This window comes from Camarhynchus parvulus, chromosome 1, assembly GCF_901933205.1.
Source record: "Camarhynchus parvulus chromosome 1, STF_HiC, whole genome shotgun sequence".
NCBI lineage: Eukaryota > Metazoa > Chordata > Aves > Passeriformes > Thraupidae > Camarhynchus > Camarhynchus parvulus.
The window spans coordinates 25,149,123-25,176,355 of NC_044571.1; the positions used below are offsets into that span (position 1 = coordinate 25,149,123).

The 27,233-nt window shown below is 40.5% G+C and overlaps 1 protein-coding gene across 6 annotated transcripts in view; it reads left to right on the plus strand.

Annotated features, from left to right (window-relative positions):
* ARHGEF7 (Rho guanine nucleotide exchange factor 7) overlaps nucleotides 1-27,233 on the plus strand; it is a 114,251-nt gene that overhangs the window by 18,357 nt on the left and 68,661 nt on the right. The window contains exon 1 of one of the 6 annotated variants that reach the window (XM_030956118.1): nucleotides 25,582-25,667. The exons of the other annotated variants lie outside the window; for them this stretch is intronic. Coding sequence (XP_030811978.1) covers nucleotides 25,662-25,667 — 6 coding nt within the window. The 5' untranslated portion in view covers nucleotides 25,582-25,661. Of the gene's footprint in view, nucleotides 1-25,581; nucleotides 25,668-27,233 lie in introns of those variants that run through there. 6 annotated transcript variants of the gene reach the window in all.

Sequence of the window (27,233 nt, forward strand, 5' to 3'; positions counted from 1 at the left end):
TAACACAGTTTTCTTTTATGCGGATACAAGGAACTGAGACCTATTAATGAAAATATGTTCCTAAGACCTCCACCAGGGACTGAATTTTCATATTTTTTCCCTTCTGAAAGCCATTAGTGCATCCTTAGAATAATTGTAGTGTTGAGTGGTTTATTCTACTTTGAGCCTTCAGTGCTGTTGCTGAATGTCTGTATAGATGATGGGGACTGTAGAATAGCCACCTGTGTTGTCAATTCACATCTTACTGTGCACCTTTTCCTTAGGCAAATGGGATATTTGCTAGGTACTGTTGTTGCCATTTTTGCTTTAAAGGCTGTTTTTCCACCCAGTTTTCTCTTTGGGTGGGAAGACATTTAACTGTACTCCCTTTTGAGGAGCATGACCTGCTTTTCCAAACAGGGTCCTAGATACTTGTTGTACCTGAGGGGCTCAGTTCTAGAAGAATGTGGGTGGATATGTATAGTTAAGAAGGAATTCACTGCAAGTATATCTTTCAGAGAAATCTTGCAAAGGAGAGAAAAATGAAAAAGTGATGGCTTATTTCTACCTGAGCCCTAGCAAGTTTTGCCGTTGTGATTATCTTGTACCTGTGTCATGTTAGTCTAGTTTTGTTTTCTTTCAAAGGAGCTTGAGCTTCCTGAATATAATGCTGTCTTTTCTTATTCTATGACCAGAGCTGTTTGACAGCTTGCATTTGCCCTGGAGAAATCACTGTATAGTTCAACAGCAGTGAAGTTTGTTGGGGGAGCAGTTGAATATAGAATAATAAACAAAAATAGGTTAATGGAAAACCATATTAGTATCTGCTGTTTAAAGGGCAGAATGTTTGACATATCCTGTGAACAATGCCACAGTCTGTGTGATCAAATTCCGTAAGTAGCGTCTTGCAGGGGGTTTTTGCTGGCTTTCATAAAATAAAAGATTAATGCTTGCTTATCTGAATGTTAACAGGTTTCTTGAGCTCAAAAATATTTTGTATTTCTGACTTTTATACTGATGGGTGAGATAGCAACTGCTTAATGGAAAAAGACAAGCCATGGATCTGAGAACCCTTTCTCTACCTGCTAAGAGACCTGCTTGCCTCTAGGATTCAAGGATGGTCATTTTATTACAGAGGCAGCAATGCCAAGCCCAGGAATTTATTTCTATAATAAACTAACCAAAGAAGAAATGAAGCAAACCTGGCAGTCTTACACAGTCTGAGATCCTGTGCTTGTATATTATAAAATCTCTTGAACAAGAGGGATTTGCCCTTAAGGTTCAGAACACTGCATGCAAATTTGTAAAATAAAATTCATAGCACTCAGGATTTAATCAAGATATACAAATGCCTGTGAATGGCTATAATGGAGCTCCAGCCTTGGGGAAAAGTTTGTGAGGGGTGCCAGTGTCGCTCTGTTAGGGCAGGTAATCTCTGGGGAGCAAGGATACCTGTCTGACTTATTCTCTCACACCCACCCCTAACACAGCAGTTCATCTGTTACATGATGCTTCTTTCCCCTGAGCCTTGCCCACTTCTTTAGATCATTATGGCTACAATCCTACTGCCAGTGTGGACTTGGAAAGGTATTCTGCCAGTTGACTTTCAAAGACTTATTTGTATAAGGAAGGTGTAGAGCTGTGCTGCTAGTGTGGATGGACCTGGCTCAGTGAATTAGGAATAAATAGGTTTCTAGTACTGAAGACCTTCATGCCAGTCTTAGGATGATGATACAGAAATTAAATCATCTACCTATCCTTTCGGCCCTCGTTCAGACTATGATCTTTATTTTGTCAAGAACAATATTCCTTAGATTTGCTCCTGGGTTTATTCCAACATAATGCCTTTCTAACCCAGAAGGTGCGCTGCCAAATGCCTTCATGATTCTTAAATGTCATAAACTGTTCCAGAATTTCAATGTTTTAAAGTTACTATTCTTTGCTTATGGACTGCACATTGTGAAGTTTTATTTCGAGGCTGAGATTTTATTGGTATATTTTTCAAAGGGGAAAAGTTGTATCTTTTAATTAAGATGTATCTACTGTATTCCTTCTCCCCAACTCCCACTCTGATTTCTACTTGTTCACTAAACTATTCTGAATATATTTTAGATATTGCTTACAGCAAAGTGCCGTGTGTCTCTGCAACTTGTATGTACAGATCTCTGATGTGTGACTACTTTTCTCTCACACCCTTAATTTCTATCCTTTTTCTCATGTGTAAATATGTGTTTTTAAGACAGGGAGATGCTGTTGCTTGACTTATTTACATTATTTTCATAAGCATGGCTTCATGTGATACAGAGAATTTTTATGATGGACAGAGTGGCAGGCCTAAGGCTGAGACTGTGTTTCGTGTGTTTATCAATCCTTTGTATTCCAAAGGAAGAGAAGTCTTTGAATACTACTTCAAGGGTGTCTTACAGATAGAATGGTGGAAAAACAGTATTTTTTTTTTCTGATATTAACCCAATTCCTCATCTTGTATACCATTTGTGCATAGTGTCATGACAGCTGAGAAGGTGACACAGAGGCAGGAACGTATGGCATTGGACAGGGAGGAATGGTAGTATCAAAAACTGTTACAGTTGTATTTAGTAAAACCCAGCCTGAAACACAAATGTGCATGATAGCTTTTCAAATCCTTACATAATTCCCTTTTCACTTAAACCTTCCTGCTCTTTCCATGGGAATTTTCTTCTTGTGATTCTGCCTGGTGTGAGCTTGTTGCATCAGCAGTAGCATGATATTGTGCTATCACCTCCTGACTAAAGCGAGTCCAGTGGCTTTCATTAAAGAGAAGAATGAACCTCCTTATTGGGGTACAGGTTCAGAAGCACCTGATACACGATAATTTGAAAAGACTTAGAAGAAAGCTATCAAGTAACAAAAGTGGATACTTAGAAGAAAGCTATCAAGTAACAAAAGTGGATTACAAGAGTGTCTTTGTAATGAATAATGTAACAAATAGTGCTAGTATTTTTTTGAATGCTCTAGTATGTTTTTTTTTCCTGCTTGAGGTCTATGCTCAGTATTTTCAAGGTAAAAAAAAAATTAAAAATTTTTAATTAGACCATGAATATTTTAATTCCTGCCAGTTCTTTTGTATTGCCTGATTTGTGATACTTTGAACACACACATATAAGACAGTGTGCATATAGAGACTGGCACAATGGATCTATCATGGGCGCAGGTTCTTTGCTGCATGAAGCAATTGTGAGGGGGAGTCTAATATGTCAGAATACATCCAAAATGTTTGTCATGTCTTGGTGGTCAGCATGTACAAGGCAAGTTGCAGTGACACAGTAAATATTAACTAGTCCTCCTAGTTTTGGCTGGGATTGAGTTAATTTTATTCCTAGAAGCTGGTATAGTGCTGAATTTTGGATTTGGAATGAGAATAATGTTAGTAACTCACTGTTTTGTTGTTTCTGAACATTGCTTACACTAAAGCAAGAACTGTTTAGATTTTTGTGCTGTCCTGCAAGGGAGGAGATTGGTGGACAGGAGGTTGGAAGGGGACCCAGCCAGGACAGCTGATCCCAGCTGACCAGAGGGACATCCTGCACCGTGTGGTGTCATGCTCAGCACTGAAACTGGGAGGAGGTGACTGTGGGGTGTCCACCTGCTGTTCCTGACCACTGGCTGGGCCCTGGTCAACAGGTGCTTGTGCATCACATTTTTTTTATATTCTCTTATTATTGTTATTTTCTCTTCCTTTTCTGCCATATTAAACTGCCTTTATCTCAACCCATGAATTTAACCTTTCTTTCCAATTCTGTCCCCTATCCCATTTGTTGGGGGGTGGGCTGGGGATGAGTGAGTGAATGGCTCAGTGGTGTTTAGCTGCCTGTCAGGCCAAACCACAGCACTGGGATAGATCTGTTCAGAGCAGCTTTGCAAATGAGTTGCTCTGTGGTTTGGGAGAAGCTTCTGTGTAACTGCTTCATTTGTGGTGTTTCTTTGGATCTTGAGAATAAAATGAACCTTCATCTAGCAATTAAAATGTATTGCACTATTAATAGAGAATGCACAGAAGAATTCAGTGCTATGCTCAAATATAGCAGACTGTTTTCACAAGAGGATTTGATTGCTACTTTGATAGAAGAGGAGTTAATCATCTGAGGGAAGGTGTGGTAACTAGGAAAGTTGGGAGAAAAGGGTGGGTAGAGAGAGTTGGAGGGTTTTGAGCAGAACTTCAGAGTCCTTAAGGCTTAAAAAGGGAGAAAAGTCTGCTTCCTGATTTATACGCTGTTCTCCTGACTTGTCAAAGGACTTCTTGCTCTCTAATTTCTTTAGCCCTGTTGTGTCCTCCTTTGTTGTGAAGCACATGAGGAAGGGCTCATCTGCTGGTTTTCTGAAGGGTGGGAGCAGTGGGAAGGAGAGCCCTTCTGGTTAGCCCTGAGCAGGGAGCAAGCAGTGCAGAGGTGATGGGGATGCCAGGTGTAAAGGCAGCTCTTGGGAGGAGAGCAGGTGAGCTGCTCTGTCCCTCTCAGCAAGGGAACAGCAGGACGGTAGGAGATGGCATTGGGACAGTGTGGCACCTGCTGTGAGCCCAGTGCTCAACAGAGAAGTGCCTTTCAGAAGTCAGGTCTTGTTCCTGTCAGGACTTGCCTGCCTTTTTACTTCCCAGAGGATGGCTATGGTCTTGTTAGTTGCTGTTGTGGTTTTTATGAATGCCTTGTGAGGTTGAACTTAGGAGGTCTCAGACTCCCTCCCTACACACACACTTTTTCTCTTGAATAGTTTTGAAGAGATTTTTTAGCTGGCAAGCATTCTAAAAATAGAAATGTAGATAAATCTTGCACTGTACAACTACAATTGTGTATACTGAACACAGTTACATTGTTATTAGTGTCAGATTTTTTCCCAAGCACGTGAGTGACAGAGGAAAACAAAAAAAACCCATACAAAATAGGTTATAGTTGGTGGTGTATTGTGTGAAGAAAACTTGGGTGCCTGCAGACCTTAATGACATAAAGTGTTTTCTTAATGTATGCATTCAGACTAAGAAGGTCCTCAGAGCTGAAGTGCATCCTGCAGTGTGTGAGATAACAGTGCTCAATCTCTTCAGGAACCTGGAATACTTTCTCCTCTTGTGACAATGACTGTATTGCATCATTTTGGCAAGGGAGGAATTCTGGCAGAGCAGTTGCTTTGAACCTTACCTCAGATGAGGACTGTGCAGAAGACAGTCCATCCTGGCAAAGCAGGCTGCTGCTTTCGTTTGCTGTCATCTCGCCAGAATCTTCTGATTTTTCATTGAACTTAAGAGTCGACACAAATCATTTCAGTTATCTGTAAATGGTGGAGTAGCAAATCTAGGTCTTTTGTGAGTTGCTCTGATTTCTTAAGTGCTTCCAGCTTTGCAACTGCTCCTGACTTCTGCTTGCATGTGAATATCCTGGCATGTGTGGGAAAGGTGATATGCGTTCTGCAGTGGACAGTAGTTTTCACAGGCTTGATTTTGAAAGATGGTGTTGAGGAGAGGGGAAAAGCACCCTGCTCTAATTAAAAGGAAAAGAAATATTAGAATATGGTGATTTTTCCATTTCCTTAAGGGGAGTTATCTTACTGTGCTCAGCTGAATACACAAATGGCTCTAGCACTTGCATGTTTCAGCTTGAGCCCTCTATTTCTCTCTAGTTAACTGTGTTTAGAAGTTTCATCAGATACTGGACTGGTCCCGTCAGTATCACTGAGAGCTTGAGGTTGTGTGAAGAGCAGCATGATTTTTTAACACTTCTAGCTTTTCCTAGGTCTTTCTGTTTTTCAGGAAATACTGACAAATTCTAGGTCATGGGGGAAATTGTAGTACTGAAAACCATGGACTCTTTTTACTGAAAAAAAGCTGCCTTCAGCTGTGTGCCTCTTACTCTTCCTCTGGGATGAAGTCAGCAGGATCCAGCTGGTTGGGTAACCTGGGGGCAGGTGAGGAGCGAGATTCAGCTGTGTGGGAAAATGATGTGGTGTTTTCAGTAGGTGGCAGTCCTTCTCTGAATCAGTCCAGGGCCACTGGCAAGCCTGGTGACAGAGAGAGGCAGGCAGAGAGGGAAAAAGAGGGAGCAAAGTTTTTCTGTCAGTGCCATCTTGTGGGCCAAGTGTAAATGCACGAGCCCGAGCACTGGTGCCTTGGGAAGAAGAGGGGTTTTCCTTCTGGTCTGCCTGAGTGCTGTCCTGAGGTGGCTCTGCCCTGCTGGCAGCTTTTGCTGGGAGCCTGTGTGTGGGCAGCCCAGCAGCTGTTCTCTTTACTTTTGGGGCCAGCAGGGAGAGGGTGAAGCATTCTTGGGGTACCCTTTGCTTTCTGCAGCCCTGGACTAGAGGCTCATATTTAGCAGATGAAACCCTGATTAATTCTTTTTCTCCCAAACTTCAGCTGAAGTCATAGACTTCTTCCAGTTTTTGACTGTTGTTGGCCACACTTTTTGAATGGAGTGTTTAGAAACTGTTAAGTAGCAGTTGCTTTGAGTCCAATTTACAAATAAAACATTAAATATTGAGCCAAGCTCCTTTGATACAAATCCTCAATGCTACTTGCTTCAGCAGCCCTATGAAAGGTGGCAGTGCAGCTGCCTTAGGCTGTGAAATAATAAAGGAAGAACTAGAGGTGGGGGAACCCAAAAACAAATACATGCTATTACTAGCTGATGTAAGGGCATCTTCACAGATCCTCTCCTGCTAGTGCTGAGTGATTTTTTTAATATCTAGATTTTAAAAAAATTATTTCCATGCTTTCCACTCTTATTTTCTATTCCCTACCCTGACATGTTTTTCTTGAGGAGAATACAAAACTTATCAGAGAGAACTAGTGATGTTTAGTGAGAATATGGTGATGATGTGCTTAATAATTTTTGCCAGATACATACTTGTTAAATAACTTGCAGAATTCCTGCCTGATCAAGTCTTCTCCATGTGATGCCCACTCTTGCTTCACAGCAATCCCTAGGCTGTTTTGCATGATGTTTGTAGGAGAGTGTTGGCTGGAAGTGCCAGCAAAAGCAGTTCTCCTAGGCAAGTACTGCTGAAAACTGAACCACTGCCCTAGCCTTCATTAAATTATCTCTTGTTTCCTCCCGTTCCCCCCTTCTTTAAGTTCCTCTCTGAAAAGTTTCAAGAATAAGTACTCTGGATATCTGTTTTCTTGTTGCCCACCTGCCTGGCAGTAACTGAGCTTGGCAGAGAAGGGCACACTGCTTTAGATCAATGAGAGTTGCAATGGAAGCACCCCAGCAAGGTATCAGTTCCATTTTTTACTTTCCTAACAGAGTTGTAAACTCTGTCAGCAAGTGTGTATTGTCTGTCTATTATTTTTACATCATCTAGGTGAGTTTACATTGTGTTTCATGATTACTTCTAAAGAAGTTGGAGTGGAAATACATTTTGCTTTGTTTTTAGATGATCTGACAAACTCCCAGTAAATTGTTCATTGCTTCCCTGCCAATGTGTGTGTTAGATTTTTCTTCCAGTTGTGACTGACCCTCAGAATTGGATCAGTTGCGTGGTTGGCACAGAGGACTGAGTGGAGAAGGGAGGAGTCTGGGATGTCCTCTTTTGACAGCAGCAACCCAATATCAAATAAAGAGACCTTTACATACTTTTTAACTAGAGCAGCCTATTCTTCAAATGTTTTGAGGTTCATTCAGTCAGTACGAAGCAAAGAGAGTGGGAGAGGGAGTGGAATTTATCACACCCCCATACATGTTCACTTAATTAATGAATAGAAATGAGGTAAGAAAAAGACAGTTTTGAATTCTTAAGTCTCTTAGCAGAAAGTGCCTGGAAGCCCTTGGTTTTAAATCATCAGGCACAAAGATTTGTACTTTTTAAATTAATGGCTTTCTGTTCAAAATACATTGAAATGCCTTTTTTTTGCATGTTCTATATGTTTATTAGCTTCATAGAGTGTCCTCAAAGTGTGCACTTTAGGCAATTACCATGTTTTGTCTAAAAGCAAGCCTCTGCAGAATTCATGACATAGTTTATCATAGTCTTTGTTAAAGCATTTAAATCATGTATGTTAAAGCATTTAAGTGTGTGGAGATAGGGTAATCGCTCACGTTTTTTTCTCTAAAGATTGATGCCAAAGGTTTAGGAAAGTGTTTGAATTACAAACATGGAACAGGATGTAAATCTATACTAATCTAATCATTATTTGAATAGGCCATTTAAATCCATCCACCCTGTGGGCTTGTGAGCAGCATAAAGTAAATTACAAGAAAATGCATTTTCACACCCTTTGCCTTAGGCTAGTTCTTCATCCTGGTGTCACATGAACATTTTGCAAAAGATAAATTTCATGGATAAATGCAGCTGAAGTTATTTTCTGTACTTGGCAGTAAAACTGAAAGAGAATTCTTCATTGTTAAAATACAAAGTTGTAGTAATTACCTGACTTTGATATTGTAAACTACTGATAGTTAAATTGACCACATCTACATATTATTTATGGCCTAAGTTAATTAGTTGACTTGGAGGGCTCAGCAGTTTTGAGGACGCTAGTCAGCTTGTTGTTTCCTGCCTGTACTTGTTTATTAAGATGGCTTATCTCTTAATTTTTTTGTTAATGTTTCTTGATAGAGGTATTTCAAATGTCGCTATAGCATTCAAAACTAAGGGAATTAGTGTCATTTTATTTATAGCTGTTGTCAGCAAATGCAAAAGAATATACATGTGCCTTTAGAGCACTCAAAACAATCTCAGGTCTTGGGAAAGTACACGTTGAGACAGAAGTGAGAGACTGTTATAACCTAGAATGCTGCAGCTTGTTGTCCTCAATTGACACACTGAAAACACTAATTTGATGTTGTTTTGCACAGGTGTAAATAAATCAGCTTTTGTATTAGTTTAGTTTAAAATAGGTAAGTGGAATGCTTATCTTGTATTTTAAAAGGATTGCAAGACTGGAACAACTGTAGGCTTGACTTTTGTGCACCACAGTACCCTCAATTCCATTTTTGATGGGGATGTTACTTAAGAAATTGCTATGCCAAACCCAAAAAGCATTATTGGGCTCCCTCTGTATGTGCATTTTGCTGAACAGGTAATTGCCCAGTTTTTTCTAGGAACCTTGCCCAGTTCCAGCTGGAAAGCTGTTCATTGCTCTTCCTTTATTCATTGAATAGTCTCAGACTTGGATTTAAGTGTGAGTTTGGAGGCAGAATTAGTAGGTACTGTATGAATGTAGTGCTTTCCGCAGTACTTTTTTTTTTGGTTTGATTTCTGAAGGAGTGGTATTACCCTTGTTTCATGGTGTTTGAGCTGCAGCCTTGGGTGTCTGTGGTTTGACTCAGCTCCTCTGGGCCTCAGCTGGAGCTGTGAGTGCAGAGCAGGATGCAGAGCAGGCTGAAGCCAGGCTGTGCTCCTAGGGTAGATAAACCCTTGTGGCAATGGAGCAGCAGTGACACATGCCATCACTTACCTATTTCTTGCCCATCCATTGTCTGGCATGGATGCTTGGCAGGCTCCAAGGTGAGATGGTGCAGGAAGTCAGCTGGTAGAAATAACCCCGCTAACCTGCTTGCTTTCCTACCAAAATGACCTTGTGGAGGTCAAGAAGGAGCTGGAGCTGGCACAAAGTGTGAGGATAGATTATTGTACAGTGAATATGTAGATCATCTTTAGGTGATCCTAGACTTCAAGAAAAGTAGGGAGAAAGAAAGTTCTCTGTGGCAGCTTGCTGATGTGTGGGAGACCTGTGTCTGTGTCTCTATCTCAGCCTCTGCACCTAAGCTGTCAGCTTATCTGCCAGTGGTGGTAAGCTCAGGTTTCTGCTTTGTGTTGAGCTGGGCATGTTCTCAACTGCTGTGTTTTCTAAGTGTTGATAGCAGAGGGATGATATGACTTGGCTTCTACACCGAATTCTTAGTAACTGTTTGTTTCTCCTCTCCCATTCTCTCTTTCTTGTTGGCTCTGTTTTTCCACTTGTGTTTTGAGTTCTAATCTTCCTTTCTGCAGTGTTTTCCTAGGTGACTTGCCTCTGTTTCCTCATTCCTGTCATTCCTACCTTAGCCTCAGCTGTCTAACTCTGATTTCTGATGTTTCCAAGGTCAGTGCTGTTTCTGGCCAAAGAGACAAGTATTTTTCTGTCTGTTCCAGCTGCTTATTGTAGACTCTGTGGTGCTGGTCAGGTGCTTGAAACGCTGAGAACTATTCCAGGAAAAACTGGATGGATTTAGTTTTCAGCCAGTTCAGTTTGTTACAGCAAAGGGGTTGATGGTCTCAAAAACTAGTGGGAGAGTGCAACTTTGTAGCTGAGTGTGTAGTTAAGGTAAGTGGATTTTGCAGGGGCTGCAGGTGTCTGTAACACTATCCTTTCCTCCCCCTGACTTCAGCTGTGTCTCATGGATCCCAGCTAAAGTTCGTTATGGAAAGGCTTCCTGTTATGGTCAACAACAGAAGCCTCTCCAGAGGATAACCTGTGGTGGGTGGGATCAAGTCTTTAGGGATGCGAAAGAAAGCAGCATTGACTCAGACAGCTGAAAAATACTGTCCTAAATTTAGGTGAAATTTATTAGTGGCAGTGCCATTCTTTGTCTGGCATGCTCCCCCTCCTCATTTCTGGGTGTGGCTTTTGTTTTGCATCATTGAATTGGGCAGTTGCTTTCTCTTGGAGGTAAAGCTTGTCAGACCTCTACTTGTGCCTCATAAGAGATTTTAACTGACTTTAACTGGGGGAATGTACTGCCATGCTCAGCTCTTCAGATAGGGTCTTCATTGTTTTACTTCACTACTGAAAGTGCTGATGCTGGATTGAGTTCTATCTAATTGCTGCTTGTAATTGCTCTCAAGTTTAGTCTGTTCTTGGTAGTAGTTAAGGCGGGTCTCATCAAGGAGTGTCCTCACTACCTACTGAATACTAATAGTTTCACTAGATAAACGACCCAAGGGAAATAATTATATTTTCATGGCACTGTCTACCCTCAGGTAACCGTGGTGGTGCTTGAAGTAAGATATACTGAGGTTTGTTTGAAATAATCCTGGTTTTAATATTACAGATGACTTTTTCATCTTTGTGCATTTCTTTTTCTTCTGTAGAACAGGGGGGCTTTGTAGTCCAGAGGAGGAAGCCTTGGGTGCCCTTCTTGTGAGTTAATGAAGGATATGAAATCACAGCATGAAACTCTCTCCTCCTTTGTTTTCCTGCCTTTTAAAAAGCCCCTCTGAGGGAATTTATGCAAGCAGATGCAGGCTCCTCACAGGCAGTGAGCTGTGGCTGGTTTGACATTCAGAGAACTTGCTCTCAAGCAACTTGGAGGAAGCATGGCTGCTCACCTGCTCTCATGGCTGGAGGAGTTTTTGACAGAATATCTTGACCATTAGTTGGGGTGGCAGGTGGTACTGGGAAGAAGATATTCTTATGTTGGAAGACCCAGTGGCTTCTAGTACTTGGAAATTAAATTATTCAGAAAGCATTAGAATCATGGAGTTTAGGGTGGTGAATTGCCATGAAGCAGGACTTGAATTGCTTTGGTACAATCCAGGTATTGCATTGTGGTTTAACTCCATTTTAAAAGGTGGCATCAAGTTTGGGATTATGGTTTGAATACTGGTCTGAAAGGAATTCCTTGTAAAAGGTAGTGTGGAAACCACTGCTGCAAGCTTGGAGCACAGTCTTCATGGGTGGATTTACTGTTGAGGTACACTAAAGCTAATTATGTTGCAGGGCACAAATATGAGGAGTATGTACTGTACCTGTACAGTGTATATGTATTGTTTTATCAGGTGCGTTGTATTGAGCAATAGTCCAATCAGTGCAAAATAAGCCAGGCTCACCTAGAAGCCTGGCAAAGGCTTGGCAAAACAAATTCTGCCTGGCAGATTGATAGTACAGAACAAGCATATTCAGTCAGTTCTTAACAAATGAGAAGTGCTTTTTAATAGTTACTTTGTGTTAGATTTTTTAAAACTGTATGTTTATTTCCAGAGCTACTGTTACTAATTGGAGGTTAAAAAGAGTGTTCTCTTGATGCTGTTCACTAGGAGCTGTGATCTGTTGGAAAACTTCAATTTGTCCTAACTTGTGCTTTGTTTGCTTTGCATTGTAGTGTATTTGAAAGAGTTTCTCACCCACATAAGATGATTTTTTTGGTGTTTGTTTTGTTTTTTGGAACACAAGTCACTTTCTTGATGATGTCATCCATGAAGATAAGTTGCTGGCAGTACCATTTTGAGATAACTTTGCTGAAGATTTTTAAGCAATTCCACTTTATTGGAAGCATGTCTTTGCATTTCTTAATGCTTCTGGAGCATCCTGTTGGAAAGATTTGTTTAACTTTTTAACCTGTTGCTAGAATGGCACATTGTACTCCGTTATCCACACAGGATGTGATGCTTCCTTTAGCCACACACAGAGCACCTCTGAGTGTGCTCCTCTGAGGCTGAATCTTTGTGACCACAGTTACTGCTTTTAATGAACAACCTTTTGCTTTTCTGTTTCATTGCATTGGCATATTCTGTGTTAGTAAATCAGAATGTTTTGCAGTCTGCATGTCTTGTAGAAGTTAGATTTCCAGTGCTGCATGACTCAGGAAATAACTGGATCTCTGCTTTGGTGTCACAGTGAAGAGGTTGACATCTTGAGACTGATGTTAGTCACATTAGTGATCTCAGCAGGACTTGTACATGGGATTTTTGGGGAGTGTAGTGGAAATAATACTCTAAAAAGGATTTATATATGCTCTTAATTTGTTTTTTTCTGAGACTTGTGCTAAATGCCAGTGTTACAGCCATTTATGGCTTTACAGTGAGGAATTGTGTTTCTGAGGATGCTGTGAGGTTTGGTTGGTATCCTTTTATCTGAAAGTATTATGTAAATCATAGTTTCAGTTTTAGATGCTTCCCTGTAGGGGTTTCAGTTGTACTTGGAGCCTCATTGTTAACTCACCAAACTTGACTTTGCATATTAGAAAATTGTGAGCCTCCCACAGAAGTCCCATTAGTATACACTTCAACTTCACAGTATCAACTGTGAAGATGGGTCAGTATAATAATCCATGACTTGTTCTTCTAGACTAAGGCTGACTTTTTTGTGGTATTTAAATAGCAAAGATTAAGTGGGGATAAAACTCTTGTGTTAATGTATCACATGAAATTTTTATAACAAAATGCTACTTCTGTGCCATGACTTTAACATATTGCTGTAGTGATATTTGGAGCTGTTTCTTCTTGCTAATCTCCTTGCTGTTATTTAAGGTTAGACATGATTGCTAGCTAATTTTGAAGTGGTGCAAAGTTAAATTGGTGTTTAGGTGGTGCATTTAGTGGTATTAGCATTACAGTGTTTGCCCCTCTTGGTGGTGAACAAGGTTTGCTGCACATCTTTTGCTGTGGCTATGGACTGCTAGTGTGGAATTGGGTAATCCCAATAGTCTTAGACACAGCCCTGCCACTTTCTGTGACTCTCACCCTATGATTCTGTGATCTGTGACCAGATCCCACACTGGAGAGGTGTGGGGGGCACACCTGTGGAGGCAGCACTGGCCATTGGAGTAACAGGGTGCAGCTAGGCCGAGCTAGGTACAATGTTCTCTCAGTCTTCTCAGAAGTAACTGCTGTCAGAATATATCTGTATCTTCCAATGTGACAATTTAATTGCTTAGCTCAACTTTTAAATCTTGTAGTAATTATGAAACAAAATTTGATGCATGGTTTTGAGAATTTGGGAAATAAATGCTAATTACTGTTACTCAAGCAGTGTTTTACAGAAGATTTTTTGTCATAACTACACTAGCATAAAAAACTTTTTACCGAGCTTGGTTTTGGACATTAAAAATGTAGAAATAGTCTTACTGCCTTCAATGACCTAAGGATAACTATGCAAGTTCAGATCAAAGGCTAGCTTGCTTTATCTTGTGAGATGCAGGTCTGTAGTAGTTGCCTGGAAGAAATGGTAAAAAACCCAGATAAGCTGGTAAAAACAGAGCATGATACCTGCTGTTAAATCTTTCCAGCTTCTGACAGTCCATAGCTGAGGAGCTCCTTGTGGAGTCAGGGATGTATCACTATATATTTAACAGCTCAGTGGAACTCCTTCTATGGCTTATTTAAATAGCTTTCTAATGTTGCTTTGAGCTCTCTTTACCTTCACAGCATCCTATGGCAGTAAATTCCATGTCTAAATTATGCATTTTATAGTAATTTCCTTTTGTTTGTTCAGCTGCTGCAGCTGGTGGCAGTGGGTGCCTTTGTTTTTGTGTCAGAGATGTTCTCCATGCTGTATGTGAGTTCCTGGTGTTAGGGCACTGCACCACATCCTATCTCTTTCCAAGATGAACACATTTAGTTCCCTTTTTCCTCATGTGAGTACCATTGCATTAATAAGTTGGTTTAAACAGTTTGCATCTCTTTACCTATTCTTGTTTTGTAGTGTCACAGGGGACCACAGCTGTATTTAGGCTACAGAAATAGTAAAAAAGTCACTTTGTTGCCTTTAATTTTGCAGTGTGGTTTTTCTTGGACTCCATGACTTGGCTGATTAATAATCTGAGGTTGTTACCTCAGTGTCATCTTTTACCTGTCAGTGTAAATAGCTAATTGAGAACTCATTTCTGTACAGGTATAATTATGGAGCTTGGGGTTTTTCTTTCTATTATTTTGCCTTGGGGTAGGTTTTGTATTTGTTGGCACTCGATTTCACCGCCCCCCCGCCCCCCCACTTTAATGTTTGGCCATTGACAACATTGTATGGTGGCTGTTCTGTGAGTTCAAGTTTTGATTAATTCAAATAATTGCATATCCTCATTAAAGTTCTCTCTCCATGCCTTGTGTGAAATTGCAGGTACATTGTGTTGAGTAATGTGGCTCCCAGGTTGGATCTCTCTTGGTCACTTTGGGTACTCCCTTCATGGTGAAACCCGGTTGTTTGTATACTGTTGTTTGTTTCTTCTGTAGCACTTCTGGATCTTCAAGATGAGTGTCCTAGCTCAAATGACCTTTGATTAAAATAAAACCAATCTATGTTGTGTTGTATTTTCAAAGGATATTCAGATATGATGTATTATCTGAACTGCCCTATGTTTGGCTAATTGCTTTAAGATGCATAGAAGTATTTTGGAAAGGCTCCTTCCTTCTACCAAGGCAATGTTAATTTTTTTCTATTTCCCAATTTATGCCAACCTCACCAATTCTGTTTTCTTTTTTCTGTTACATCTTTTAATAATTGACCAAGCTTAGGCATTTGCTTTACTGGTCTATAGATTTCTGGACTTTTCCCTTCTTTCCTTCCTTGATCTTTAAAGGCTTAGTTCATGTTTTCTGCCTTCCATTCCTCTGCTGCTGAGGCTGTGCCAAGTATTATGTTGCTTGCTGTCGTTAGAATTTCAATTTAGTCTGAGTTCTTTTACTGACAGGTGTCATGGAGTCCTGGCAAATCACAAAGATGCTGTGCTTGGTCACTCACTGTTCTGTGAATTCTAGCATCAAGGTGAATTATATTTACAGCAGTGCCTAGGAGAAATGCTGTATTTAAAGGAAATGGAATAGTCTGCCATTTCAAGACTTAACAGAACTTGCTACAAGAAAATGAAGGAATTGAGTCCATGTGAGGTGCAGATAAATTGAGTCTTCTGTCAACAGAAGAGATGAGTATGTGAGATCAATAGGATCTTGGTAGCAGGCAGCATGGAGAAAGTGGAAAGGTTTTTTTCTATTTCTCTTTGCACAGGAGCTAAGGGTTACTCAGAGAAAACCAAACAATTGGCAAGGTCATAACTAACAAAAGGAAGTGATTCTTCACCCTGTAACTAAGTTGTGCAAATGATTTCTCTGGTTTTTGTAGTAGTTGAAATTGCGTCATTTACAAAGTGACTACAGAAATCTAAAAAATCCATTTAAGACCTTTAGGTGCAGACAGTTGCTGAGACAAATGGTTGGAAAAAACCTTGATGAACTATTACTATATAATATTTGCCTTTCTCTATTCTTCCTTATTGGCAAATCTGAGATGCAGGTTTGGGGTCTGAATAGGCTGTCACTGGTTTTTCTTGAGTGCTTGTCCTGGTTCCACAGATGGCATCCCTAGCTGCTGCTTGGAGGAGTGTGTGGCCCTCTGCTAGAAATTCTTGGTGTTGAGGAGCAGCACTTAAATTAACAAAAGGGCTCCCACCAAAGCTATCTTTGCCAGTCACTGAACTGGTGTAACTTGTAAAAGGACCAGGTAGCATAGCTGAGTCTTGCACCAGATTCCAAGCCCTTGTGCCCATGGACAGACACATTCCTGACCACACAGGGCATTGACCACCACAGGCCTGGACTCCTCAGCATTGGGTGCCTGCATTCAGGTGGTCATTCAGGTGATAGGATGAGGATGTCTCTGGATGGTTACCATTGATCTGATGGCGACTGAGGCTTGCTGTGTTCAGTGGATGGCTATAGGAAACCCAGGATGTGCTTTCTGGGTCAGGATGCTGGATCAGGGGCCCAGGCAGCACTGGTGAGGCAGTGTGTGTTGCCAGTGAGAGGCTGGAGTGGGGATTGTTCTGTAAAGGCTGGAGTGGGAGTGGTTGTGTTTTGGAAAGGGCATTGAAGTTAAGGTATCTGCAGTGGGGGAGAGTGATGAGGCTGGGAGAACCCTGGACTGTGGAGATGAGACTGTTAAGGAGGAATTAAGATAAACTGTTGGGCCTGACTGCTCACAGTGTCACCTCTAGCTGCCCTTGTCAGCTTGGCTACCCAAGCCCATCATATAGTGTATCACCTGATGAATCAGAACTATCAAATTCTTGCAATAGCTAATTTCTTAAAGGAAATTATCTTTATTTCTTTCCAATTGAATTCCCGGACATTACTATGAATAAGTAGAATTGGTGTGGATTGAATTTTTGTGGTTGCTTGTAACCTGCTAGAGGGCATCTTTTATTAGTTTGGAATGTGGACATTTTTATAGACATTCCCATAAATGTTAAGTTTGAATTTCTTACAGAAACTTACTACTGAATAATGCTGGATGATTTGCTGTGGCCGACTGTAGCTAAGTGTTTGGGTTTGTTGTTTTGTTTTTTTTTTTTCTCCCCCTGGCAGGGATATTTCTCTCCCATGCATTGGTTCAGGTGCTACTCTTGTCTGATACTGGTTTAGCTCATGACCTTTGCAGCAAGCTTTCTACTTGCTGGATTAGTTTTCTGTGAGTTCACTTTAATGGCCCTCCCTGAGTGAAAAATATATAAGGTGATGTGAGAGAAGGTCTGGGAGATTTTACTCCTGAAATCTTGCACTGATCTGTGGGCTGGCAGATCCAGAGCAGGAATGGTTTTACTAGACATGTGCCACGTGTCTCTCCCTGAGGTGTCTGCCTGGTCCTTCAGAGAGATGACTTGTCTGCTGGCCTGGCAGCTGCTGGGTGTCCTCACCTTACAGGCTGTTGGATTAAATTGGCTTCAGTTTCAGTTTCCTCTCTTCCTTGGCCAAAGACACTGGGCCCCAGGGCTGCCCAGGCAGCTCCACCAGCCCTGCCACAGCAGGAGGGGCTGGTTGCTGCAGCAGGTGATGGTGAGGCTTGTCCCTGCTCCCTGGATAAAGTCCTGTGCCTGCTCCTTCAAAATGGGTGTTAATAAATGGTGAAGGATGCTGGAGCACATTGTTGCAGGTACCTGTGAGAGAGGGAGAGATCCAGCCCTAGACGCCTTTTTAAAGATAATTTATTCTGGCTGGAGTCATAATGGTAACCTAGGGAGGCAAAAGGGTGTGCTGGGGAGGAGCTGTAGCTCAGGGATTTGCCTACAGCTCTGTGTTCTTCAATCAATTTTTAAAAGAGAAGTATTGAAATTAATTTACTGTAGTTGACACCTGAAGTGTTGGTTTTGGGGCTTGTTCGTTTCTGCTAACTGCTTGAGAATGACTTCTTTTCCGTTTTGTGATTCTAAATTAAATGAAAGTTTCAACAAGCTATATGAAAATTGAGTAAGCCTTTATTCTTAATTTTTGGCACTTTCCACAGTGTATTAGGAAGCAATTGAGATTTTTGATTAAATCCGTTCTTAACAGAAGGGTGTAACTTTTTTTTTCCTTTTCTTTATTTCTTGCATTTATTTGTTATCTTTATTCCCCCTTCTACTTTTTTTACGCGTTTAATCACACTTAGTCAAATTCTGACTGTTATCAGAATATCAATTCCCCCTCAGTCTTTCTTCTTTGGCTACTAGTACATACTTAATGCTACAAGGATTTTCCTGTTTCTTTTGTTAATATGTTTCTTTTAAAAAGCGTGTGTGCACACAGCAAAGAGAGACTCCCCAGCTGATAAGCAGTGGGGGAAATAAGCACACTTGAGGTCACTGGGTCTGTGCTTCTGGCTTGTGCTCCGTCCATAGTTCATTCTCCATTGATGCTGAATCCCTGTGTCATCTGATCACTTGGCTGCACACATTTGTTCCAGATGAAATGTGAGCATGTGATGGCATTTAAATTGTGGTTGGAGCACGTGGTAGTGTAGTAAAACAGCCAGCAGACTATTTTAGGAGGGAGATGATAACCTCATGTAGTAGAAAATATTGTGCAGTAAGATGCCTCCTTTCACCCACCTCCAGCTCTTGCTCTGGGCATGCCTGTGTCTCTGAACACTGCTCTTCTGAGTCAAGTCTGTCTCAGCAATCCTACTGTGTGCCTGTGGTATTTGGACTTGCAAATGGAGATTTGGATTGCCGGTAACAATCCCTATTTTGGAAGCAGGCTTTCCTAGATTTGTTTTTTTATTTCTCTCAAACATTTTCATTATATAAATTAAGCTTTTTGCTTCATTGTATAGGCCTCTCTTCATCTCTCCATACTTTTGAAACTAAGCTGATACTTTAGAAATTAGTTGAGAAATGTTGGCAGAACATGCATTTAGACAGAAGGCATCTGAAATCAGTTGTGGCAAGCCATCCTTCCTGTGTTTTTAGGTAAGAGTATGGAGATATTCACAGTTTAGCTGATGTGTACTTTTTTTTATTTTAGAAAATAAATCTACAATTCAAGTATGCCAAAAGCAGACTCTCCCTTCGTAACATTTGAAACCTAGTTGAAAATTTCCTGAATATATCAGCTTCCTCTTTCCTAGGAACTGGTTTAATCTGAGCCTTAAAATATTTATTGTGTCACTACTCAGTTCAGCCATTGGGAAGGAGATGATTTCATTCTGAGTGCTTATGTTCATGAACTGCTTCCAGACCCTGGCCAGGCCCTTTGGGCATCCTGTTTTGTTAGTCTTAATCACTGTCCTTGTTGCTCTCGTGTGATTTTGATTTCCACTGTGACTGACTGCTCTATTTCAGGTCAGTTTTCCTTTTCAGTGCTTTGATACTTTTAGTTAGCATGAAGCCTTGGTCAGGAGTTTATGCCAGAGACCTTTTTTAGATTGTTCTTTCATTAAGGCTTTTTCATAGCTTGTTTCTTTTTAACTTATTACTGAGGAAAAAAAAAAGAAAAGTCATGAAGAAATTGCAAATGTATGAAAATGATGATGCCGTAATGTATGTTTCTCCTCTAAAATGGGAACAGTTTACAGATTCTGTGGCAGTAACTTTACTTGAAAGTTTGACATTCATGTATGGATTGTGGAGGAGAAGGTGGGACACTGATCTGTGAGCTAGTACTAGTACTACAGGGCACTACAGACATGCTCTAAACTGAAACGCAGGAAGGTTTATGTTCTCCATGCTGACCCATCATGTCAGTGTTGAATGAGGGTGGTGAAAGGATAAGTGCCCAGAGTCTGAAGTAGCAGGAGCTGTGGAATTGAGGAGTAGCTTCCCAAAATCATAACCTAATACTATGATTTAAAAAGCAGTGCAGCCACTCAAGGGATCAGCTACTCCCCTTACTTGCAGTTGTTCATGTCTAAGAGGGATTGTAGTCTTGGGAAGGTGCCCAGTTGACAGTGTTACAGACATCACATGGGCATGGAAGACCAAAATCTGCCAGATCTTCTGGGTTTTTGTAATTGCAAGTTATTGACAAACATACTCAAACAGATTACCAGCATCTGGCTTGTAGACAGCCCTAAAAACTGACTTCACAGGCTTTCTTATGTGACATTGATCTATAATGGACTATTCATACAAGAAGGCGCTGGTTTCATGAAATAGAAGTGTCTGCTCTCAGAATAGGCATCACAGTTCTGGAGTACTTGTTAGCTTTGTTCCTGTGATGGGTAGGATTGGGGGGAGAGTAGTAAGACCTAGAAGCTGCTTTTCTTCTCTACAGTCTATTTTATTTGGGAAAATCTTTTACCTTGCTCATGTGGTTTTCCTCAAGAAAATATCTATTTAACAAGGTTCTTGTTTATAAGATGTGATGGTAGTGTCTGCCTTGTGTAGTTACTAGTGAAAATTAAGTTTCACCATTTTTATCACTGACTGCTTACTCTGCTTGATAGCGGAACTGTCTGTATTTCCAAGTGTATACTTGGTTTTTTTTGGTTTTTTTTTCTCAATGCTGTGTGTCTTCTTACTTGGACACAGTATTCCCTTTGCATTTTGGCCTGCATTTCCACATCTGTGTTTCCTGATTTATTTTAGGGGACTAGCGTACATGGTTGTCTGTATATACCAGGAAGAGATGGGTTTTGCTGGCTGAATAACCTGAATTTCTCAGGGTATGTTTCTGGCCAATTTTCCTGTTGAGGTGCCTGTCTTCATTGGCACTAGGAGGTGCTTACGCAATTGCTGTTTCAGCCAAGCATGTAGGTGTAACCTGTTTCATTGGCAAGAACTGGGATGTCTCAGCTTCAGTGTCCCGATCAAATTTTCTTTGGTAATTTAATTCCAACAACTTTTATTTTTGCCTGTGTTCAAGGAGTGTGAGCTTCCTTAAGACATGTTACTCGATTGTGTATTAATACCGTGTGCTACTGAATGTCTTTCTCTGTCAGCTGAGATTATCACTTTGTGATATCATCTATAAACCAAAACCTACAAAGCAATTTGAAAGTGTTTTAGGATGAAGGTGTAATACATGTAGTTTTTGTTTTGCTGTGCAGGTAGAAATTTGGAATAGGCTTGTTCTTATGTTTTCTTACTTACAGAAATGTCGGCAGTGCTAAGCTTTCTATTTATGCTTTTAAAATTACATCTTGTTTTGCTACTACTAGCAAAGTAGTTGGTGTTTATGGTCAAAAATACAAAATTCTATGACATCTTACAAAAGAATTCATTTGAGTATGCTAACTTGCAGTGTTACATTCTAAAAACAAATTTTGAAAGCTTAAGAAAGTATACAGTTCATCTCCAAAAGGAGGCATAGCATTTCTTTGTGTTTCTTTTTTTTAAATGATATTTTTGCTTGTGTTGATGCAAAATAGGTTGTGTGTGTGAGAAGTTTACTTTGAAGCACTTTCTTAGGTAAAACATTGTTGAGTATTTGAAATTAATGCTCTGTAGAATCCTTAGTGCTTTGATGTGTCTGGGTTTGGGCAAAAATTCTTGGAGCTGGAAAACTTTAGGACTCTAAAACAGGTTTTTTAACCTTTGTCCTCTTTGGATTTGTGTTTTAAATGTGTATCTGGATGCATGCACACACAGATGTGCACACAGGCACCACAAACTTCCATATACATTTTTACAACTGGTTTTGCTTGTTTTTGTAGATAACAAGTTGTGTCTTAAAAGTATTACTAATTCAGGAATTAAAGCATTACTAGTTGCAGGAATTAAAGCTTTCTAGGTGATGTGGTGTTTTAGTGCAGTTAGGTTTTTACTTTTGAAGAACAGGTTTATATGAGCAGCAAAATTTATTCCAGACCACCTTTATTCTTTACCATTGATGTTTCTCTTGTGAAATGTTACCAAATGGCACAGAAATCGTGTACTGCAGGTCTGTTCTTCCAGTCATTTTCAAACCTTTCCTTTTATCTTACTCTTAATTTTTGAAAGAGAACTTATTTTTTTTAATCTTTCTTTTTGTGCTGTACAGTGCTACATTTGGGCAGCAGTATGCTTCATAGAGATTTCCAGAACATTTGTAATCATCTCTTCTCCCCTCACCCCTTCCTTTCCTCTCAGTTGTCATAGTTCCCTGCTTTTCTTATCTCTCCTTTTACTGCTGCAGCTTTCAGATGATAATGCACAGCTCAAGCAGCAGCTGCTGCATAATAGCTGCAGCACTGCTTAGAGCTGACCTAATGTGAGAATAAATGAAAAAATCTGTGATTTGCTTCTGGGCTTACCTACAGGATCTTTTTTTCAGCTTGGGTTTATTAGATGTCATCACTGGAAGGTGAACTGTGGATGGCCTCCATGGTGTCCTCTTTCCAGCTGCTCCAAGGATTGTGGCACAACAAAGAAAGGTGTCGGGATTCCCAGTGCTTTTTGAAATCACCTGTTTCTTAACATGACTTGCTTTTTTCCCCTACCGCTTCTTTATTCACGCTGCCATGGCCAAGAGCACTGCGGTGAGTGCAGCAGGAGCAGGTGCAGTGACACGTTGTGGTGTCACGGTGTGCTTTGTCAGGCCACTCTGCTCATTTCCTCTCATTTCCTCTGGCTGAGCGAGCCAGTGTTCTCTCTCCTCAGCTTTTGGGGGCCTGAGGCTGCAAAATGGAGCTGGAAAGTGTCCTGCTGCTTTAGTACACAGAGCCCAGGGCTCCCAGCTTCTTTTGGGGCTGGCTGGGGAGGTGGGCAGCAGCTGCCCTGTCTGTGCTGCCACATGCCTGGGCTGCTCCTCAGCTGCTGCAGCTGGTGATGCAGGACTGTAAAGAAAGCTGTCACTTTGTCAGATGATTTAAGTGTCAATACTCACTGGGAATACTGTACCTGTGTATATTCAAGGCAGTAGTTTAGCAAGGAAAAACCTTTCTATTTTACTCTTAACCAGTATATGAACTTTTCTTGCTGTGACTGTTGGATACAACCTTACTGATGCTCTGCTGGTTTAAGGATACAGGTTTGTAAAAGACATATTTGAAGAAAGTGTGTGTCAGAAGGAAGCTTGGCTGAACCACCCCCAATTTTTTTTTTCTGTCTCCAGTTATCGAATTAATCAGGTGAAGGACCTTTTATTTTAAAAATACTTCCTCCATAACTGGATTCTTGACTTTAAGGTCTAGAAGGGGGAAATAAAATAGTATGAAGGTTACATGAAGCCTTAAAACTGACTGATTTGAAGAAAAGGATCTTGCTGCAGGCTTACTGCATGCTGTAGTCTGCTCTCAGATATATTTTCAGCTTTATTTTCTCATTTCCTTTTTCTTTCATCAAGCTCTCTGGTAGTGTTTTTTCCTTTCAGTAGGTACTGGTTGTTGCAGGGACATGAGGGATAAGCATTGTTATGTTAGTTTTATTTCCTTATTGTTATTAGATGAGAAGCACTAAGCAGAAGTCTCCATTCACTGGGGGTTAGTGGCTTAGATGACTTAAAATGGTCCTAATAATACATTCAGGTAATTTTGAATGTTATGGAGTTTAAGCAGATCCATGCAGAGTTTAATCTTGTTTAGAATCAGAGGGTAAATGTGGTAGTTGAACAGCCAGTATGTGGATGAAATCAATCTCTAAGGCCTTTTGTTTGGTGCTGAAGAAATGTCAGTGATGGAAAAGTGAAAATGGCTGGTATGAAGCAGGTTTAGAAGCTGGCTTATTAATAAACTTCATTATAGTTCCAAATGGAGAATGGCCATCCAGTGTATATCTTGCTGTAGGGGTTTTGCTGCTGTTGCTACTTAACCACATTATGTAACATTTCATTAATGACCTGGAAGAGGTCATAGAATTGTTTTCAATAAAGTATGTAGCCAGTTGAAATCTGGGGGCAGAAAATGCATGTATAATTGTGGGAAGCCAGGCTTGTGTGTTTGGAATTAGTGTGGTGTGTGGAAAGGGAAGCCAGGATCTGTGGGTGGGGGTAGACAAGTGCAGGCCTTGGCAGTCAGTGACCAAAAGTGCCAGAGTGCTCCAGAGTGTTATTGACAGTGCTGTTTGTAGGTCACTGCTGGCCTGGTCTGCTCTGCCTTTAGAACATGGTATCCACTGCGGGGGGGGTTATGGTGCAACCCCAGGCAGCCACACTCTCACTCTGCCCTGGTGGGGTGGGGCAGAGATTCAGAAGGGTACAGGTGAGAGGAAACTCCCCAGATGAGATGAAGGCAGTGTCATGGGTACAGCTGAAGCTGTGTGTACCAGAAAGCAGAACAAGGAGTGAATCCATTACTTCCCATGAGCAGGCAGATGGATGTTCAGCCAGCTCCTGGAAACCAGGCTGCACCACTCCCAAGTGGTGACTTGGGAAGACAAACACCATCACTCTGAGCATCACCCCATTCTCCTCCTCTCATCTTAATGCTTATGTAAGGCATATGTGCATGTGGACAATTCTGTGGTATTTGAAAACAGAAGTATAGCTAAATAGTTTGTTCAAAAGATTTGGCTTAGCTTGGTCCTCATCTGATTGATGACAGTTTTATTCTTCTATTTCTACTAATGTTTAATCTGACTCTTGGTGGAAAGTAAGGATTGAAAGAACAAGAGGGTGAATTTCATCACAGGTAGAGTCTCTACCTGAGAGTTATAAATTTTGTTTGCCTGGAAGTCGAAGGCATATTGGAAATATTTTTTTTCCATAAAGCTTTGTTTAATGTCTATATATACACCTGTTTTCAAAAGGCAAATCTTAATATTTGCCAAGTAATACCTTCCTAAGTGTTTGCGTTTTTAGGTTTACAGAGTGTAGGGATGTGCAGCTTTGAATTCATGTTATGCTTCTGCTGTGATTAGAAAAGTGGGTTATGCCAGTATTATGGAAGTAATTTAGTATGCAGCTCTTATTATTTGGTAATATATTGTGTTATAAAAATAGTCTGGCTTGATATTTGGAACTCAAAATCCAGCTTTGATTTTTGCAGTTGAAGACTTGGGAGTGTTGTGTGGTGGAGGGGAGTTGTTTGCCATCCTGTGTCACTGAATGAGAAGTTACTCTTTCTAACATCAAGATAAATTTTGAGAGTCAGTTCTACAGCTGATTTTTCCATAATTACCAGTATAAAGATTACGGACCACATGCAAGTCAGACTTCCCTTGAAAACCTGGAGTAGATTGTTTTCTCTGGCTACTTGATTTTCTTACCCTGTCAAAATTTTAAGATATATTGTGAAATGAGCAAACCTCTACTAAGATGGGAGAAGGGTGTAAGTGGTTAGTAGGGGGGTTTTTTCGTTTGTTTGGTGTTTTTGATGTTTTGTTTTGGTGGAGTCTTTTGGGTTTTTCAGGGTTTTTTTGTGGTTTTTTTTGTTTGTTTTGTTTTTTGTTGTTTTTTGAGATAAGGGGTTTATAATCAAGAATTAGCCTTAATACTTTAGAGCACTTATGTTATTTCCCTTACCTTTTACCTCTCTAGGTTATTTATTTCTTACACATTTGCTATGTTAGGAGAAGACCACTCTGGAGGGTGTCGTGTCCCCCTCCCCCTTTATTGTAGGCTGCTGCTGAATCTACTGGCCATGATCTGCTGAGGGTGGCTTCCTGTCAGAACTGCTTCATGTAAAATCACAAGGAAGCAAATGTTTCTTGCATCCTCCCATTGTGCTGCTTCCTGTGAGCAGGCTGGATGCATGTCCTGGATACAGGTTTTTTATGGCACTCTACTGTTGGGATGATCCAATCAAATTGTTCTTGGTACCCCCTATAGTCTGAGCATAGCAGGAAACGAGGCTTCCTCTCAACCTTTTGTTCTCAAGTTAGCCTGACTGTGGAGAGCTCTTGGCTCTATCAGAATCCAGAATGAAGGTGAGATTAAAATGGATTGTTTTAAGGTTTTGTAAGTTTAAGCTATAATATGTAACCTTTTTTAAAATGTTCCCTTTTTTGTCATTCTCTTTCTCCCTTGTTGTCCCTTTCTGATCCAGTTCTGGTTTCTGCATGAGCACCTGTCTTTTGTATTTAATTTTTTTAGGATCAGGGCTAGGCTTTTTTGATTCTGTTCACTCTTCAAGTTTACTTACACTTCAAGTTTGTTTAAAAACTACTACAATAAGCGTATAGTAATAATGGAAATTTCACACTCTTAATACTTTCTTGTTCCATAGCAGCTTAAATTTTCCCCCCAATCTGAGCAGTGATTAAGCTGATCTTGGTTTTGACTTTATAAATTATGCTGTTAATAAAATCTACCATTTCTGTTTGTTAAATCAGATTATTTTTTCTCTTTAATGCCTTTTTTGTGTACATAATCTTTTAATATTCCTTGTGTTTGAGAAAAAGCCTTACAAAATTCACATCTAGGCAATTCCCTGGTGCCTCTCCTTACTACTTACAGCTTCAAATGGCTAAGAGAAGTCTTTTTAAATTATCTGTTCTCCAGTGAAACTTGTTGAAGTAGTTATTTGATTTTGTTTATGGGAGCAATAACTGCTTGGAGTATACTGTTGTGTGGTTCTGACTGCTTGATGCTCTATGTGTTGTGTGGCATTGCTTTTCTGAGCTGTGTAAGTGCTACTCCAGCTTGAGGGATGTTGGCACCTGTACAGCCCAGCTAGAACTGCTGCTTTCTGGGGCCAGAGATGATCCTCAGTCTGAGGGGGGAGAAATGAGCATGTGAATGTATGCAGGTACCTCAAATAGTGTGGATGCATTGGGAGTTATTTTTTTTTACAGTAATTTTTTTTACAGTCATTAAATGTTTCCTAAATCTGTTCTACCTTTCCTGTGATATTGCATCACCAGCAGTCAGAACTGGTCTGGCAGCCCCTTCTGTGGTTACTTTCATAGCTTTTGTTAACACTTTTGCTTCTCTTGGGTTAAACTGGCCTTTCTTTGTTCCTTTCTCGCTTCTCCCCTGGGATTATGAGTTTTTCCTCTCCTGTCTGTGAAGGCTGTTTTCTGGGTAAGGACTTTCTGATAGTGTCTGTGGGATGGGTCTGTTGTCAGAAGAGTGAACTGGTTTTTGTTGACTTTTTAGATAAAAACTGCTTTGTGGCAGAAAACTAAATATCTTTCTGTTTCCTAAATCAGTTGGAAGAACTGCAGCAGCTGTCTTTTATTGTCAGCTTTCTAGGCTTGTACAAAGGAGTACTGTGAGTTCTTTCAACCTATGCAGAATCTATTGCAAAAGCTATTTTCATGAGACTTTGGATGAGTGTTTCCATTACCCCAGGCAAATATGGGTTTGTGGGTTTTTTTCCTTTTTTAAAAAAAGTCCTCTTTTCCCCAAAAAATCCAGATGTTTAATGTCATCACCCAGTGCTTGAAAGTTGCTGGAGTGTTTTTTGCAAGATAATTCAAGGTTTGGATTGCCTTACCACAGTTAAAAAATAAAAATAAAATGAACCTCTCCTTTCATCTGTCCTCTTCCCA